This window comes from Castor canadensis, chromosome 3, assembly GCF_047511655.1.
Source record: "Castor canadensis chromosome 3, mCasCan1.hap1v2, whole genome shotgun sequence".
Classification (NCBI taxonomy): domain Eukaryota; kingdom Metazoa; phylum Chordata; class Mammalia; order Rodentia; family Castoridae; genus Castor; species Castor canadensis.
In genome coordinates this window covers 122,299,034-122,314,986 of record NC_133388.1, presented here as the reverse complement: position 1 = coordinate 122,314,986, position 15,953 = coordinate 122,299,034, and the positions used below count along the sequence as shown (strand labels likewise).

The window sequence follows — 15,953 nt, the reverse complement described above, 5'->3', positions numbered from 1 at the left end:
ACAACGATGATGATTTTTGGATCCAGTGGATAAACTAGGAATTTTATCATTGGGGTTTTGGACTAGACAAATGCTACCTTAACAGGTACATTAAGTGATAAAAGTACTTCAAATCTAGCTTTTTCAAAATTCCTACACTCTTGACAAGTGCAATTTGGTTCTTGAAAATAAAAAATTAAACTTGTTTACAAAGACTAACTTATCTAAAGCTGTTGTAACAAGCTACGAAAAAGCTTGAATTTTTCCAAATGGTTAAATTTAATCTGTTTTTAACTAGTTTGCCTTATCATAGTATTTTTTCATCAGTAAAGCTTCAATGAACCTGATGTGTAAACTCTGATCTAAACAGTGAGGGAACCAAAGAAATTATAAACAAGATAAATGCTTTGGTCCTACTTGGGGCTCTGACATATAGGTTGCTTTGTAATATAGTAACCTTTTTGTGTATCACTATTTGGGTGAAAAACTTAATTATTTTTTCAAACTATTTATATGAGAAAGTCACTTTATTACTTTAAGATATCCCTATGGGGAAAAAAAAAGTTATCTCTAAGGGATTTTTTTTGGGGGGGGTTGAAATTTTGTGAGAGTAAAGGCTTTATTTATTTTTACAAAACTATTAAGGTACATTTCAAATTTCTATATTACGAGGTAAGTACAATGTCAAAGTGATAAAACAACACTTGACCTAAACTTCTATTTTCTTAAGGTAGAAAATACTAAATATATATAGATTCATAGAAATCTATTTAAATTTGCTGTATATATAGACTAGCTATTTTACATAAATATTTAAATAAGCCTTTTTAAATTTCAAAAGGTAAGTTTAATTCGGAAAAAAGTATATTACATTCCTAGTTTGTTATCAGACATGTGAATTACTTCTCCCTTTGAAGAAAGTGTAAATTTAAGCTATTGTTATGGTATGAAGTTTTCTGTATAGTTTTTGTTTTTAAACTAGTATTTCAGCATTTTAATATATTTTTTATTGTTGTGCTGGGTGGGTGTACACTGTGGCATTTACAAATGTTCTTACAATATATCATACATTATCTCAAAAGAAAAAGCCACTAAATGTGTACATATGCATTATGCAAAAATCTAATACTATTTTTTAGCCCATTGTCTAAAAAATAAAACTTATTTTAAAAAAACGAATACAGTGTATTCCTCCATACATTAAAAACAATACTTTCTTTTCCATAAACTACACAATTGAGCACATACTATGTGCTAGGCACACAGAGGCTACAACATTGAATAACTCACCTCTTATTAATTGTACTCACTAAATTAACTTACTGAACTCCAGTCTCTTCATAATTTTATAATTATATTTAAATGTTATTCTAATAGATGCAATTTATTTTTAATGGTCTAAATAATGTAATTTAACTATTCAAAAATAGCTTGTTAATTTCAGAGTACCAAAAAATATATTTCTTCACTGTTTTAACAAAAAATCACACAAGTACAAAAATAGTAAAGAAAAAGAAAATGCCAAAAATATCTCACTCCCCAAAGATAGCCACTGTTAACATGAACTGAGCAAACTTAAAGATTTGGATGTATTCAGACACTGGTGTATATATAATATCCTCCATGATTTTATCTACAAAGACAGATGTTGTGTAGAAAGCTGCTTACACAATGTGCTATTTCACAACTAGTTTTTCTCTCACCCAAATTGTTATGCACATTTTTCTATGACAAATATGGCTATGGCTGTATGATATCATTTTATTGGACACAGTTTTCTGCTGAATTACAGTACCACTAATTTAACCAATCCCCCACTGCTAAGCATTGAAATAAGTCCAAATTCATCATTATCAATGTCACAAAGTGTTACCAAAAATCTATGCAAATATATTTTAGCAAAGTTTTACAACTGCTCAATTGGACAAAGTCAAGAAATGCAGAAAGGTTAGTATTCACGTTTAAAATTTTCATTTGCACAGTATAGACCTACTGTCCTCTCAAAAGGTTGAATCAAATGATCTTCAAGTTCCACACATAAGAATAAACATTGTTTCACATCCTTGTCAACAGTGGCGTTTTTCAGTCTTCCTCCCCCAACCTTTTATTTGCACTTCCTTTTTTATTAGAGAAGCTGTACATGTTTTCCTACATTTGTTTCTTCTTAAAAATGCTTGCGTATTCTGCCAATTATCTGTAGTCTCATTTTCTTAAGAGTTTGTATTACCCTTGTTAAAAGTAATGAATCTTTACATCTTACTTTTCTCATTTTAATTTTTAGAATAACTTCTTTCTTGCTTAAAAAGAATGTTCACTATGAAGAATTCACACAAAATCTTAAGAAATCTTAAATTACCAAAAATTCCACTATTCACCCTTCATATGTAGTAAACATATAAAGTGCTAGAAAGCTCTGGATCAGGTATAGTATCTCTTTCATTTCCCAAGGTGAAAAAGGCTTCATTCTTAACTTTTAAAATGCAGGTGAGCAGGATGCAGGCGGTTCACACCTTAGTTCTAGCTACCTGGGAGGCAGAGATCAGATCTCTGTTGGTGGGAATGTAAATTAGTATAACCATTATGGAAAGCAGTATGGATAGTCCTTAAAAAACTAGAAACAGAACTACTATATATGCCCAGGGATACCACTCCTGGCATATACCTGAATAAATGTAAGTCAGGATACAGTAGAGACACTTTCACACAGATATTTAGCACCACTGTTTACAATAGCCAAACTATGGAAACAACCTAGATGCCCTACAAATGATGAATGGATTAAAAAAATGGTACACACACACAAATATACATACAGTGGAGTTTTACTCAGCCTTCAGGAAGAACAAAACCCATGTGGTTTGAAGGTAAATAGATGCAACTGGAGGACATCATGTTAAGTGAAGTAAGTCAGGTTCAGAAAGACAAAGGCTTGTTTTCTCTCATATATGGAAGACACCTCCAAAAAATAAATGTACACACAAAAACAAACATGATCATATACACATTTATATGTAGAACATATTTGTTAACAGTGGCACTTGGAGGAAGAAGAGGAAAAGAATGATAGCCAACAGTATCAAAATGCATTACATCTCTGCAGATGGAGGACAAAAAGATATGTACTGAAAGCTGTTGAATAATGGAGGGTGGGAAGAAGGAAGGTGTAAGGGACAGTAACAGAGAAGGGGAGGATGAATGAAGGAGATGAACACTTCTTCCATAGGAGGTGTTTTGAAGGAGCTTTAGAGTCCAACTCTGTCCTGCAGGAAGTGAGACTGGTTCCTTGGCTGTCACTTTCCACTAGGTTCGATGGCCCTCAATATGTGGATGAACTCAGCTTCTGGGAGGCTGAATGAAAAGGATCTCAAAGTGCTAACTTGAACAACTGTATTTCCTTTTGCAAGACTTCCAGGAAACAGCAGGCAAACAATTGCCACTCCAGAAAAGTGAAGCCCAATCAGATAACCCTCTCAAAAAAAATCCGTATTTCCCCCATGCAGCATTACTTCACCCTAATTTAAGACACACGGTACAGGCACAGTCATGGGAAGGTCAGAAGAGGGGGGGATTGCATATCGAAAGTTCTCTCTGCAGCACTGCCCACCTAATTCCTGAACAGAGACTAATCATTCTCTTAACCTGAAATTCTGGTGATGGGCCTCTGTACTCATTCACTTCCATGCATCGAAGCTCTCTTGGTCAACTTTTATTTCCTGACACTCTTCTCTTCCCTGTTCTCCTACAGGAGTGTTGCCCCTTTTATTACTTTGCCTGATACCTGGCTTAATCAGTAGACCTAAATCCCCATTCTACTGGGAAGACAGCAAACTTCTGTGAACAGCCAGATAGTAAATATTTTAGGCTTTGTGGTCTCTTTATGGTTGTTGGTTCTATGGTAGCACAAAAACAATCACACCAAAAAAAGCTGGGAATGGATTTATGTATTCCCTTGTAAGCATTAATATTCTAATATTCTGATACCATTCCCAAAGAAGGCCTACAGAGAAGTATGGAGACCCAGGAATAGAAGTAATCAAAAACCAGGAAAAGGCTGGGGCACATGCCTATAATCCCAGCACTTGGGAGACTATGGCATGAAGATGACAAGTTCAAGGCTAAGAAGGGCTACCTCAGAATACCGTCTCAAAAAAAAAAGCAAAAGAAAAAAGATACATATTATTTCTGTGTAGCTATTGGAGAATGGTAGAATACAGCAACAAGATAGAATACAGTAATCCACTAGTGTAGTCCACAAATTATGTCATGCAAACTCCTGAAGTCATGAGCATGGAGAGTTTCGGTGAACTGATTATTAGGTCCTCACACAGCATACTACTTTTCCTTTACCTCTCTCTTCTGTGCCACTTGGTAAAAAACCACCTTAATGTGCACACTCTGAAACTTACTGTGGAATATTATCATCTTGGGGTCAAACAACATCTGGGGAGTCAAAAGGACAGTTAAAATATTCATGGGGAAAAAAGTTATTTATTCTAAGCACTGGGTATGAAATCCTTTCTCAAGATGTCACCAATTCCATGAAAATGGAAGAAGCAAATCCAGTTGCTACCTGACAAAGCATTAAAATAATTCTCACTATGGATCACTTGGTTGTTTTATGCATACAACTTAGAAAAATGGGTGATACTAATGGAGGAAAATTATACCATCTACTATATTTGTGAGGTTTCTCAATATTTTGCTATATAGTGTTGATCTTAAGGGTCCCCCAAATGTCCATGTGGTAATGGCGTGGTTCCCAGCATGGGAGATGGTAGAACCTTCAAGAGGTGGGGCCTAGTGTAAGGTCTTCAGGTCACTGGAGACAAGCCCTTGAAGGGGACAGTGGAACTCCATCTCACCACCACCTCATTTCTGGGCCATGAAGAGCAGTTTTACTGCACTGTAGGCTCCTGCCATGATGTGCTGCCTTGCAACAGGCCAAAAAGCAATGGAACTAACCATCATGGACTGAAATCTTTAAAACTATGAGCTAAAATAAGCTGTTTCTTTTTATGTTGTTTGTCTCAGGTATTTTGTTAGAATGATGGAAAGCTAACATACTTTCAATGCTCAAGTAAAGAAGAACAGAATCACAGCCATTTCCCACATTTCTAACAAAAAATATAAAAGGATAGATAAAATAACTGAACAAAATCAACCCTCTCTATACCACTGAAAATACATTTGAAAAAATTTTACTTTTACATTTACTAAAATCTTGTAATTTACATGTTGTTTTCATTGTCTCCTGGCCATGATTACAATGATATCTCAGTCCAAAATAAATGACATTGACACAGAGCTTTGTGAACACAGGAAATTTTAATATTTTTAAATTATGTACATAGAATTCAGAAGAACTGAGTCACTGCTAAAATAAAGCACTTTTCATTTCCATCTACTTGACTTCATGAATGAATTTACTTTTATTGCTGAAAATATAACATGATTGATAAAAATAAAACAGAACCCAGAACACTAATTGTAAAGAAAGTAAAATTAATAACAATTCAAAGAGGAAAGAAATATAAAATTCTGGCTTAAAATTATGAGCTTGCTCATATATTTTTTAAAATAGATGGAGGATGTTGAATTGTTAACACATTTAAATTTTAACAAGACACATTTAAAATTGTGATTTAAGCAATACACAAGAAATTCTATCACTTACAAATACTACAACCTAGATGAAATATTCAAGATCTGTAAGAAGACATTTTTTCTTTTTTTTTAAGCCCTTTGAAGCAATAGAAGAGCCAAATGATTGAAAACCCTTATAATAAAGATCAGAATCTATCATTAGTCCTAACTTTCCTCCTAAAATGTCACCTACTGGACTCCCTCTTGCATGATACCAAGACACCTGAACTCAACATATTCAAAGAGGGAGGAAAGAAAAGAAGAGGGTAAGGGAGGGAAAACTGCCTGCCTCCTCATCCTAACTGTATCTTTGTTACTTGCTTCATGATCTACATGGTCTCCCAAACTAAAAAAGTAGGAATATTTCACTCCCAAAGGAAATCAGTTTCTAGGACCTACTTCGAACTTCCCATTTCTCTTCCTTTTACCATTGGCACTGCTCAAGACCTCTTTACCAGCTATCATCACTTAGCTCTCCTAATGGTACAGTAACTGTACCATTTTACTTCCCACCATCTCTGATGGAGGGTGAACTATTTTATAGTATCAGAGCAATACAAATGTAACTGTCAGACATATAAATGAGTTATGCAAAGATTCACATGAAGTAAGAAGGAATCAGAAGAGTCAATTTTCCTTCACAATATCCTCATCCAAGTATCTTTCAAGCTGTTGTCTCCACCATCACTAACTGGGAATTTATAATCTCATGAGGCAGTCCACTTTATCTGCCAGAGGTCTTGGCCCAAATACAATTGGCTTGACTTTTTATCCCTAAATTTTGGTTAAAACAGAGATTGTTGTTAGAAGAACACTTATAAAATTATATAAATTTTTAAATAAAAAGTTAAAAATTACTCAAAATTTCACCATCCAGAGATAGCTTCAGTTAGCATTTTGGGTTATATCCAGATTTTTCTTTTTTCTTTTCACAAGCATACATGGGAGGGGTGTTGTGATTTGTTTTTAAACAAAATTGGAGTAATCTGTAGATACCTTAGGGAATGTTTCTTCACTTAATTAAGTTGTAAACATTTTTTCCGTATGATTAAGTGTTCTTATACAATACAGACATAATAAAAATACTGAAATTTATTTAGCTATATGCAAACTATGGTATTATATCATTTAAATTCTACAAAGTAGTGGTTACATAATACAAAAATAATGAAAAAATACTGTATTCCATGAGACTTAGACATTATTTACTGTTTTCAATTTTTTTAATTAAATAATAATGGAATGAGTATCCTTAAAGATTAATCTTCATCAACATTTCTAGTTATTTACTCAGGCTAGATCTCCAAAAGTAAACTATCAAGCAAAAATATTAATTTTCTAAGTATTCATTTCATAATTCAATGGCAGAATTAATTTTCAGAAAACTTACAACAACTTACAATCCTACTAGCATTGTGTAAATATAAACTTCAGTCTACATACCAACTTTTAAAAATATTTTTGTCAATCTAAAAGCAAAAAATACCAGATTAAAAATAAAGGAGTCAGAATTTAACAGGTCCTTCCCAAAGTTCATGTGATGTTTCAGATAAGGCACTTAATGTCTGGAAGCTCAGTTTACTCCTTGGTAATAATGGGAGTAATACCACTTATCTTAGTTTTTAAGGACTGCAACATCAATTAAAGTATTTATTACGCATTTATTTAGTTACTAGTATAGTCAAATTCAAGTTTTCTCTTTCCATCTCCCTATTATTCCCAGCTATTGGTCCTTTTCGTATGCTAATGTAACACCTTTCCCTGTGTAAAAGAGAACACATGGGCTTTAGAGCCAGATTGACCTGGAGTTTAACCTATCACACTACCTGTGTTACCCTGCACAAATGGCAACTTTACGCTTGTATCTTCTCTAAATTAGAACCCACGTGACACAAAGTAGGACTAGGGTATAGCAACTGGGAACATACAACCAATCGAAATCTGTACTACTCTTCTTTCCCTCCTTTTCATTCACATGGCAGGCCTTCTAACCTTGGAAAACACCAATACTCTCTACTATCTCTCACCAACACCACCCAATCTCTATCCCCTCCCTCCTGACTGAAATCTGATGGGGTTTTCTCCCTTCAAACTAAGTGTCTCTAATTTCTTCAGCCACTCATCAAAGTAGTTTCAAATTACCTTACTATCTTAAGAGCATGATTTAACTTAGGTATATCATCCAAGAACATGGCATGTAGAAAATACTTCAGATATGCTCTGAAAAGGTTCTCTCTTCAAATAATCAGTCAGTGCATCAGTGAATTTGTTTTTCCTTATCCACATGCATGAGCCAACAAAACTCATACTCCATAAAGCTAAAATCCTAACTATATTCCATTCACCTTCACTGTTAAGGCCTGCAGATTAAAAACGAGGAAACTGGAACATGACAAGCCCTCCCCAAAGTTCCTGTGATGCCTCACACAAGGTACTTAATATCCCAGAGCTCAGTTTACTTCTTGGCAAAAATGGAATACTGCTTACCTTATAGTTTTTATAAAGATTAAAAATACAAAGTAAAGCATCTAACATGTAGGAGTTACTCCCAAAATGGAAACAAATAGTAATCATTATTACCAAAGCAAGACTACTGCATCTTTATTAACTATCATTTGCCATCTCTATTTGAGATGGAGTTTGGTCTATTCAAAATTGTGAATAGTACAGGCTTTGCTGAAACTCAGTTATCTAATTAACAACTTATTTTCCCCCCATATTCTGCCCTGCCCACCCTGGTCATCTCCCTCTAGCCATCATTTTCTGAAAATGAAGAGCCATCTCTACCAGCAGGTGGAGGCATGGAGCAGCAATCCAAAATCCCTGCTCAAAGAAAATAATAAACAGGAGATACTTGATGTTAACCACAAAATCGTGGCACAGATACCTTACAAACGAAAACCACTGACTCTGTGTGATATTCCCTGTATCAGTGGCTGTAGGTAGGTTTGTGAAGAGACAAATGCAATGGTAGCATCAATTTAGAGTAATGCACATTTAAAAACAGATGCTGGATATGTAAGAGACCTTACAAGTGAGTACAGAATATGCAAATGAAACTTCACAACAGAAATGCAAATAGCATAGACAACACTTTAGAAAGTACATAAATCTTGCTTACTGTAACTTAAAACAAACTCGGGCACAGTGGATCTACTATAGTAGCAACATTATAAAACAGTATCTGCTAACACGTGATTGGAGAAGAAAAGGTATGATCATTCATCTTAGTATTGTAAAAGGACAGAGCCTGTTGAAAAAGCCAAAAAACATGCTTACCTTTTGACACAACCTAGTGATTCTAAAGACTATCAAACATGGATGATGGTATTTATTAAATGAACTTTTGTGTGCCACAACAAAAACCTGAAGACATCAACGTTCCACATCTGGAGAACACGCTGCTGACAGATCAACCCTGACAATTCCTCTAACGATCCTTTGTAATGATCTATACATTTGCTCTGCCCATACAGCGCCACTCACTATTTAAATAAAACTGAACTAAAAATTCATTTCCTTAGTCAGACTAACCTCATTTCAAGTGACCACTACCTACATATGGCTAGTGACTATCAAACTGAACGCAGCAGAGAAGATTTCCATCATTACAGAAGGTCTTACTGAGCAGTACTAACCTACACAGTACGTATCTGCATGGGCCATTTTCTCTCCTTGTCCCCCTATATTCACTAGTTTGTCTAGAAACATCTGCTTAACCTTCAGTCCTTGGCCTAAACCTCCAACAACTACATGAGTCTACCTGATTGGTATACCTTCCTTGTAGTTTCACACTTTGATAACTATAATACCCTATCTTTTTCCCCACCACAATCCTGAAAACTTCTTAAAGAACCAACTTTTATCCAAAGGTTTTTTTGTTTTGTTTTGTTGTTGTTTTGAGACTGGATCTTGCTATGTAGCCTAGGCTGGCCTCAAATTCACAAACTGCTTCTGCCTCCCAAGTGCTAGGATTACAGGCATGTGCCACTACACCCAGCTATCCAGAGTTTAACTATTCTTGCACATAGTGAACCCTGATAATTTGTCATATACTTTGAAAATTGCTAAAGACAATTATGGACACAATGACTACAAGTGGAAAACGTTTATATATAAGGAAGGTAGAGAATACAAAGCTTGAAAACTTAGAATGGCAGGGTCACAAGGGATTTCTATTTAGATTTTTTTTTTTCTTTTCCAATGCTGGGGATGAAACCCAGGGTATTACGCATGCTAGACAAGCGCTCTACTACTGAGCTACAGCCCCAGCCCAAGATTTTTTTTTTTTAACTGTAAATTCTTTACACTTTCTTAACATCTAATACAGGAGCCTTATACATGTTCTGTGAATAAATATAGAAATAGTTTATTTTTTTGTGAAATGGTTTCTTTAAAAACTTTTTGATTAAAAATCAAATTTGGCTTATTATGTTATTAAAAGTATGTTTGTGTTACATCCCAATATTATGTTCCATAACAACTTACCATACTCTTAAGCTCACCAATTTTAAAAATTAAACCTCAAATTTCTAATCTAAATAATATTTGCTTCTGACCAAAATAATCTCGTAAGTGCAGGGGCTCTAGCATCTCCACTGATCCATTAATGGAACCTCACATGTACTGCACACCTACCCACACAAAGTACCAGGGGAGAACAAGACACAATTTCTGCCTTCACATTTTTTTCCCCAAATAAGAACTTTGCTCTAAAAGACGAATGTTTATAACTCAGCTATCAACAACTGATATCTAAAAATGGCAAAAAGGTTTCACTCATTAACCTTATTATTCAAATAATTCAAGAAACTCATATTAGCCATTTAAAAATGTACTACAAGACCTGGTTTGAAAAAAAAAAAGTTAATGCCTCATTCTTAGATAAACTAATGATCCTCATAAGTGAATTTTCCAGATAACACAAGCTTTGCCATTTAAACACCAACACTTAAACTGGCATGGAAGTCTTTTTTGTAAAGACAGCAGAAATCTTTCAACTTTTAAAAACAGAACACTAAAAACAAAACATTATTTTGACTAATAATGCATTGCACAACACTCAAGCCCCTAAACTAAATAAATGTCCTCAGGGTGCCTTTTAAAAACTTGCTGGCCTGGGAGAGTTTTTCTTCCCATCCCTGGCTTTTGATATGTCAGCTGTCAACTTCTTCCATCAGGGAGACCGGCCTGTAGCTGACTCCAGTTCCACTTCTAAATTCCTGCTTACTTAGAAAACTTTGCCTAACTCTCATAGGCTTTGGCAAAGACCTCAAAATCTGTTTTGGGTGTAGTCTTTTCTGTTTTCTGTACCTGTTAGTGTGCAGTTACAAGTTTTAAACCAAATAAACCAAATTTTGGATAAATGAGCCATTGCCCTGCTTTGATGTCCTCACACTGATTTCATATTAGAACTGATATTCAGTCAGAGTTAATTTCATTACCTGTTCACTCATTCAACAAATATTTATTAATCACCTGTGATGGGCTGAGCGCAAATATTATTGTGAAAAATAAGAACTGAAAAGATTGACAGTCTTGAACATACTTTAAAAGACTGTAATTCTAACAATGTGTTAAAAAAGAAAAATGACTTTATTTCCTTAAGCAAAATTAATTAAAATTTTGTAAAATTACAAAACCACCTAAACTTTTTATATATATATAATTTCTATACCTTTATATATATATTATATATATAATTTCTATACCTTTAGGCTTAGGAACTGAAGATTCAAGGGTAAAGAAAATTTTTGATTAAATCAATAATTATTTTATAGTGCTCTGAATAAAATTCCAAGGCTTTCTACCTCCTGTTTTCTATTACACATTCCCATCTATCTTCAAAGAAATCAGTATCAACAGTGGTTTATTATTAAATGATACACAAAACCTTGATAATGATAAATCCACTCATCATTGTAACACTCAGCAATACTGATCAGAAAAAGTGTTAATTTGGGAAATTTTCTGTTCAAAGACTAAGAAGTTCCTGTATACTTACTTTGAGGTTTAGAAATTTTTAAGAAGTTTTAAGAGGTAATAAAATATGGCGTAACTACAATGTTTGCTTTATCTGCCACAATCATATTTTTGAAATTCCATCACCCATTTAAACCCGTCTCAGAAATGTTCAAGGAAGAATGGAGCTTAAAACTGGTCTCTAGGGATTAATTAAGACATCAGGTAAAACCCTCGGGATCAGCCTTGTTTTAAATCCCCTGGAATCTTCTGTCTCATTCATTTTCTCCTCAGGAAACACAAAAAAACATTGTATGTATTTTATAACTTTATAAATGATCAGCGATTGCCTTCATTATTTAGACAACTGGAAATGGGTATTCATCATGTGCCTGCTGATCTAAGAAAGTAAAATAATATTCAGAAGTGAAAAGTTACTACCATTAAAGGCCTTTAATTACACTATTTAAAACTTTTTCAGCAGCATTAATATCTCTTCCAACAGTAATTGTGGAAAGTGAAGATGCTTTAAACAGTACTGAAAATGCAGATCGCAAATCTAACCTTCAAATAAATAACATAGCTATTATTTGAAAAGCCACTTAATATTTTACTAATTTTTACAAGTCTGCACTGAACTTATTAGCATACCACTTTATGCTGTGAAAAAGTCTGATTCAGAAAGAAACTCATATATAGGCTTTTGCTCTTTCTACAATGTAGGCAAAAAGGTAAATGACAAATTATATTTAGTAGATACCTGTTATAAGCAAAATCTCTAAAACATGTTGTCCACACTATCAGTTAAAAAATAACATAAATCTTGCTCAAGACACTTACGATATAATTGGAGAGACAAAAATAGGCTCCCATAGAAACTAATATTAAGCAAAAGGAAAAATTATATTTGATTTTAAAAAAAGTGATCACAAGGCCTGGTGTGGTGTGGCACAACTGTAATCCCAGCTATGCAAGAGGATCGCAAATTCGAGGCTAGCCTTGGCAATTTAGCAAGTCTGACTTAAAAGTAAAAAAATTGAAACGAGCTGAGGCTCAATGGTAGTTTATGAACACAGAACTTCTGGCAGTAGGCAATGAGGGCACCTCAGTTTACATGCAAACAAAGCAAAATTCTTTTTTGCCTCCCAACTCTAAATCTGGCAATTAAAATTAACCAGAACTAAGGATTTGGGCCCAGGGCATCATCGTAAAAAGAAAAAACATTCTCAAGAGCAACTGTTGGAGCATTTGAAACAAAGTCTCCCTGTGAATACTCTTTAGAGGTTTCTCTCCTAAAATCTTATCGACTAGAAAACAAAAGCGATCCGTGGATATCAACTTTGTAGACTTGTTCCTCTGCCACCAATTAGGGCCCCTGGGCCGAAACGCAGAAGTCAGGGACAGGACCCACACCGGACCTCTAGGCCTATTGTTTGCGAACCGCAGAGACCATCCGAGCACCGCGGGGCGCGCGGGAGCTGGGGCAGGAGAGCGCGAACCGCACAGGTGTGTGCGCGGGGGAGGGGGAGGGGGGTGAACAGGTGTGGTCCGGTCCGCAGCTCAGGAATAGGGGTCCCACTTTCACCGAGACATCAAGAAAGCGCCCAGGGCAAAGTCACTCCTGAGGCGCAAGCCTCAGGGGCAGAAGAGGCGGGCCTGGGGAGGGAGAGGGTCTCAAGGGTTTTCACCCGGCTTGAGGCTGGGGAGGCCGGAGGACTGAGGGTGGACAGCCGCGAGGATGAAAAGAAACCGCTCTGACTCGGGGATGGGGGCGGCCGAGAAATCCACACACAATGGACAAAGCTCGGGCTAGGGGCGCCGCGCAGGGAAACAAAAGCGAGAAGCCCCCAGTGTGCGCGCCCCCGGAGGCGGCGGTTACCTGCGAGAGCTGCCGAGGATTGGGGCAGCCGAAGAGCGCGGAACTGGAGCTAAAGCTGATGGCTCCTCGGCGGCTGAGGACGTGCTGGGGGACCGGCCTGTCCAGGGGCAGCACCGGCAGCTGGTAGCATACTTCCATTGAATACGCCCGCCCTGCTCGGCCGCCGGCCCCTGTGCTGGGAGGGGGCCGCGGCTCGGGGACACCGGGCCGAGGCCGGGGCAGGGCGGGCGCGCGCCGACCCCGGGTCGGGAAGCCGCGCTCACGCCTCCCCCACCCCAGCCCTCCGCTCTGGTCGCCGGCGGGAAGGCGCTGCGGCGGCCGCGGCGCCAGTTACCGGGACCCGTGCGCGCCCCGGCTCCCGGTGAGGAGGACCGACTGCAAAGCGGGGCAGCCACCAGGCAAAGTCGGAGGGGAAACCCCACCGCCCCCACGGCCCCTCGGACGAGAGGAGCCCGTCCGGAGAGAGCCGAGCAGGAGCGGAGCAAGGACGAGCAGAGCGGTGCAGGAAAAGACGGCTGCAGCCAGCGGCCAGAGCCAGGGCGCGCGGGGCTCGGAACCAGCGACTAGCTCGGGCCGCCGCCGGAGCCCTGCCCCTCCCCTCCCCCGGAGCCTGACTTCACTCCGCCGCCCGCGCGAGCCCGGCGTAATTCACACTTCGCAGCCACGGACCGTGCGCCAACCACGGCCGCCGCCACCTTGACGTCACGACGCCGCGCCGCGGGCCCGGCGCCCCGCGCCGCCGCAGCGCCCAGGGAAACGGGCTGGCGGCGAGGGCGCTTGCAGCCGTGGTCGGTGCCGCACCCTGCGCTGGGTCCGGATCCTCCCGCCGCACGTCTGCCTCCTCCCAGACCTGCCACTCATCCTTCAGCCCCCTCCGCTGCCTTCCCGCAACCCAGGGCGCGTGCGCACGAGGCCCCGCGGTTTGGGGGCCTCCCCTTCAGTGCTAAACTTGCGTTCGAGCGCGCTAAGGCTGTGGGGTGGGCTGAGCCCGCGGGGGAGGCGCCATTTCGGCCTGCGGACCCCAGAAAGTCAAAGCACGTGACTTGCTCGCCGTGCTCAGCCCTGACCGCGGGGATACCGCTGGCTTACCCTCCGTTAACCCCCATTCTTGGGCATCACTCGGGACCGCTGCGGCAGTGACGTCAGCAGACCTCCAGGGCACCATCCTCCCGCTACGTCACTGCCCGGTCCCTTGGGATGGCTGGGCTCCGGAGCTAGCCTGGCAGGTGAGGTCATGGGGTCGTCCCGGCCTGCGGGGCAGTGAGGGGAGCCGACACCTCAAGAGTGAGGAGGCGGGGGATGGATGGATGGATGGGTAAAACCCAAACTGAGAAGTGAGACAATGCAATGGGGAAAAAAATGAGAAAGGATGATAGAAGACAAAAGAAAAACGGAGACAGCATGCCCTTCTAACCGAAAGTGGTGTTAGCTTTTGGTTTTTAGAAAGCAGGAGAAAGTAAAGAGTTCTTGACCTATTTGGTAAGCCTAATGTGTAGTTTGCTTGTTTGTCACATTTCTCCCCAGATCGTCAAAGCTTTTCAGCAAGAACTGATTGTTTCTAATGCTTTCCAGTCTCTAGTACTTCAGCTTTCCCCTGCTGGCAAAATTGATTTGGCTCAGTTCTCAGAGCATACAGGTTCCCACTTATGTGGGATGACTGGCCACTGGCAAGGTGGCAGGCCTCTGAAAGCACTGCAAAGCCTCGGACTGATGAGATCAGGTACCAAGTGCACAATTTGATAGATGAGGAAGGTCTGTAAGATCTTTTATCACCTTCCTGTGGAATCTCTTTTATATTACTTAAACTATACCTGCTCTGTATTTTTCTGCTTGTCTGCTTTTCACTTAAATATATATATTCATATAAAAAAACCTCCGCTGTGGTCTTTTGGATTCCGTCTTCACTAGTGGATAGTAAAGCGCTAAGCCCCTTTAGTGCAACAACTGATCCTACTAATCTTTGAAACCCTAATTACTCCCCTAACATCTGATATGATACATGTTGAGCATGTATCGTATGCTGAGCACTCTCACATACGCCACCACATTTTCTTCTCACAAAAACCTCATGAGGTAATTATTAGTGTCTAAATTGGAAGCAGGCTCATGGAAACAAACGTGCCCTACACCTTACATAGATAAGTCCAAAGAACTAACATCAAGTTAGCTCTTTGTACATCTGATTACCCAAAGATGATATTGATGGGCTATTAGTGTGTGCCAATGTAGAATAAACCATAGCACATTTAATAGTATGTAACAGACTAGGTTACATACTATTATAATATATCAATCAACTAGAGCACAACTAGGTAGATAACTAAACAGTGTATCTCCCTTCAGTAGAGTAGCTTACTATGTTCCTAATGTGAGCCAAGACCTATGATAGACATTCTACATACAATGTTTCACTTTACCCAACACAATAGCCACATAACTTGGGTAATTTCCAGTTCTACAGATGAGGAATTGGTTTCCAAAACCATAAGTC

General features: G+C 38.8%; 1 protein-coding gene across 3 annotated transcripts in view; it reads right to left on the bottom strand.

Moving 5' to 3' along the window:
• Pde7a (phosphodiesterase 7A) overlaps nt 1-13,675 on the bottom strand; it is a 105,011-nt gene extending 91,336 nt beyond the window's left edge. For all 3 annotated transcript variants that reach the window (XR_012446325.1, XR_012446326.1, XM_074068593.1), the window contains exon 1: nt 13,463-13,675. Coding sequence is in view for 1 of the 3 variants with exons in the window: in XM_074068593.1 (XP_073924694.1) it covers nt 13,463-13,600 (138 nt within the window). In the remaining 2 variants the exon portion in view is untranslated. The remainder of the gene's footprint in view (nt 1-13,462) is intronic.
• Nucleotides 13,676-15,953: the final 2,278 nt, after the last annotated feature.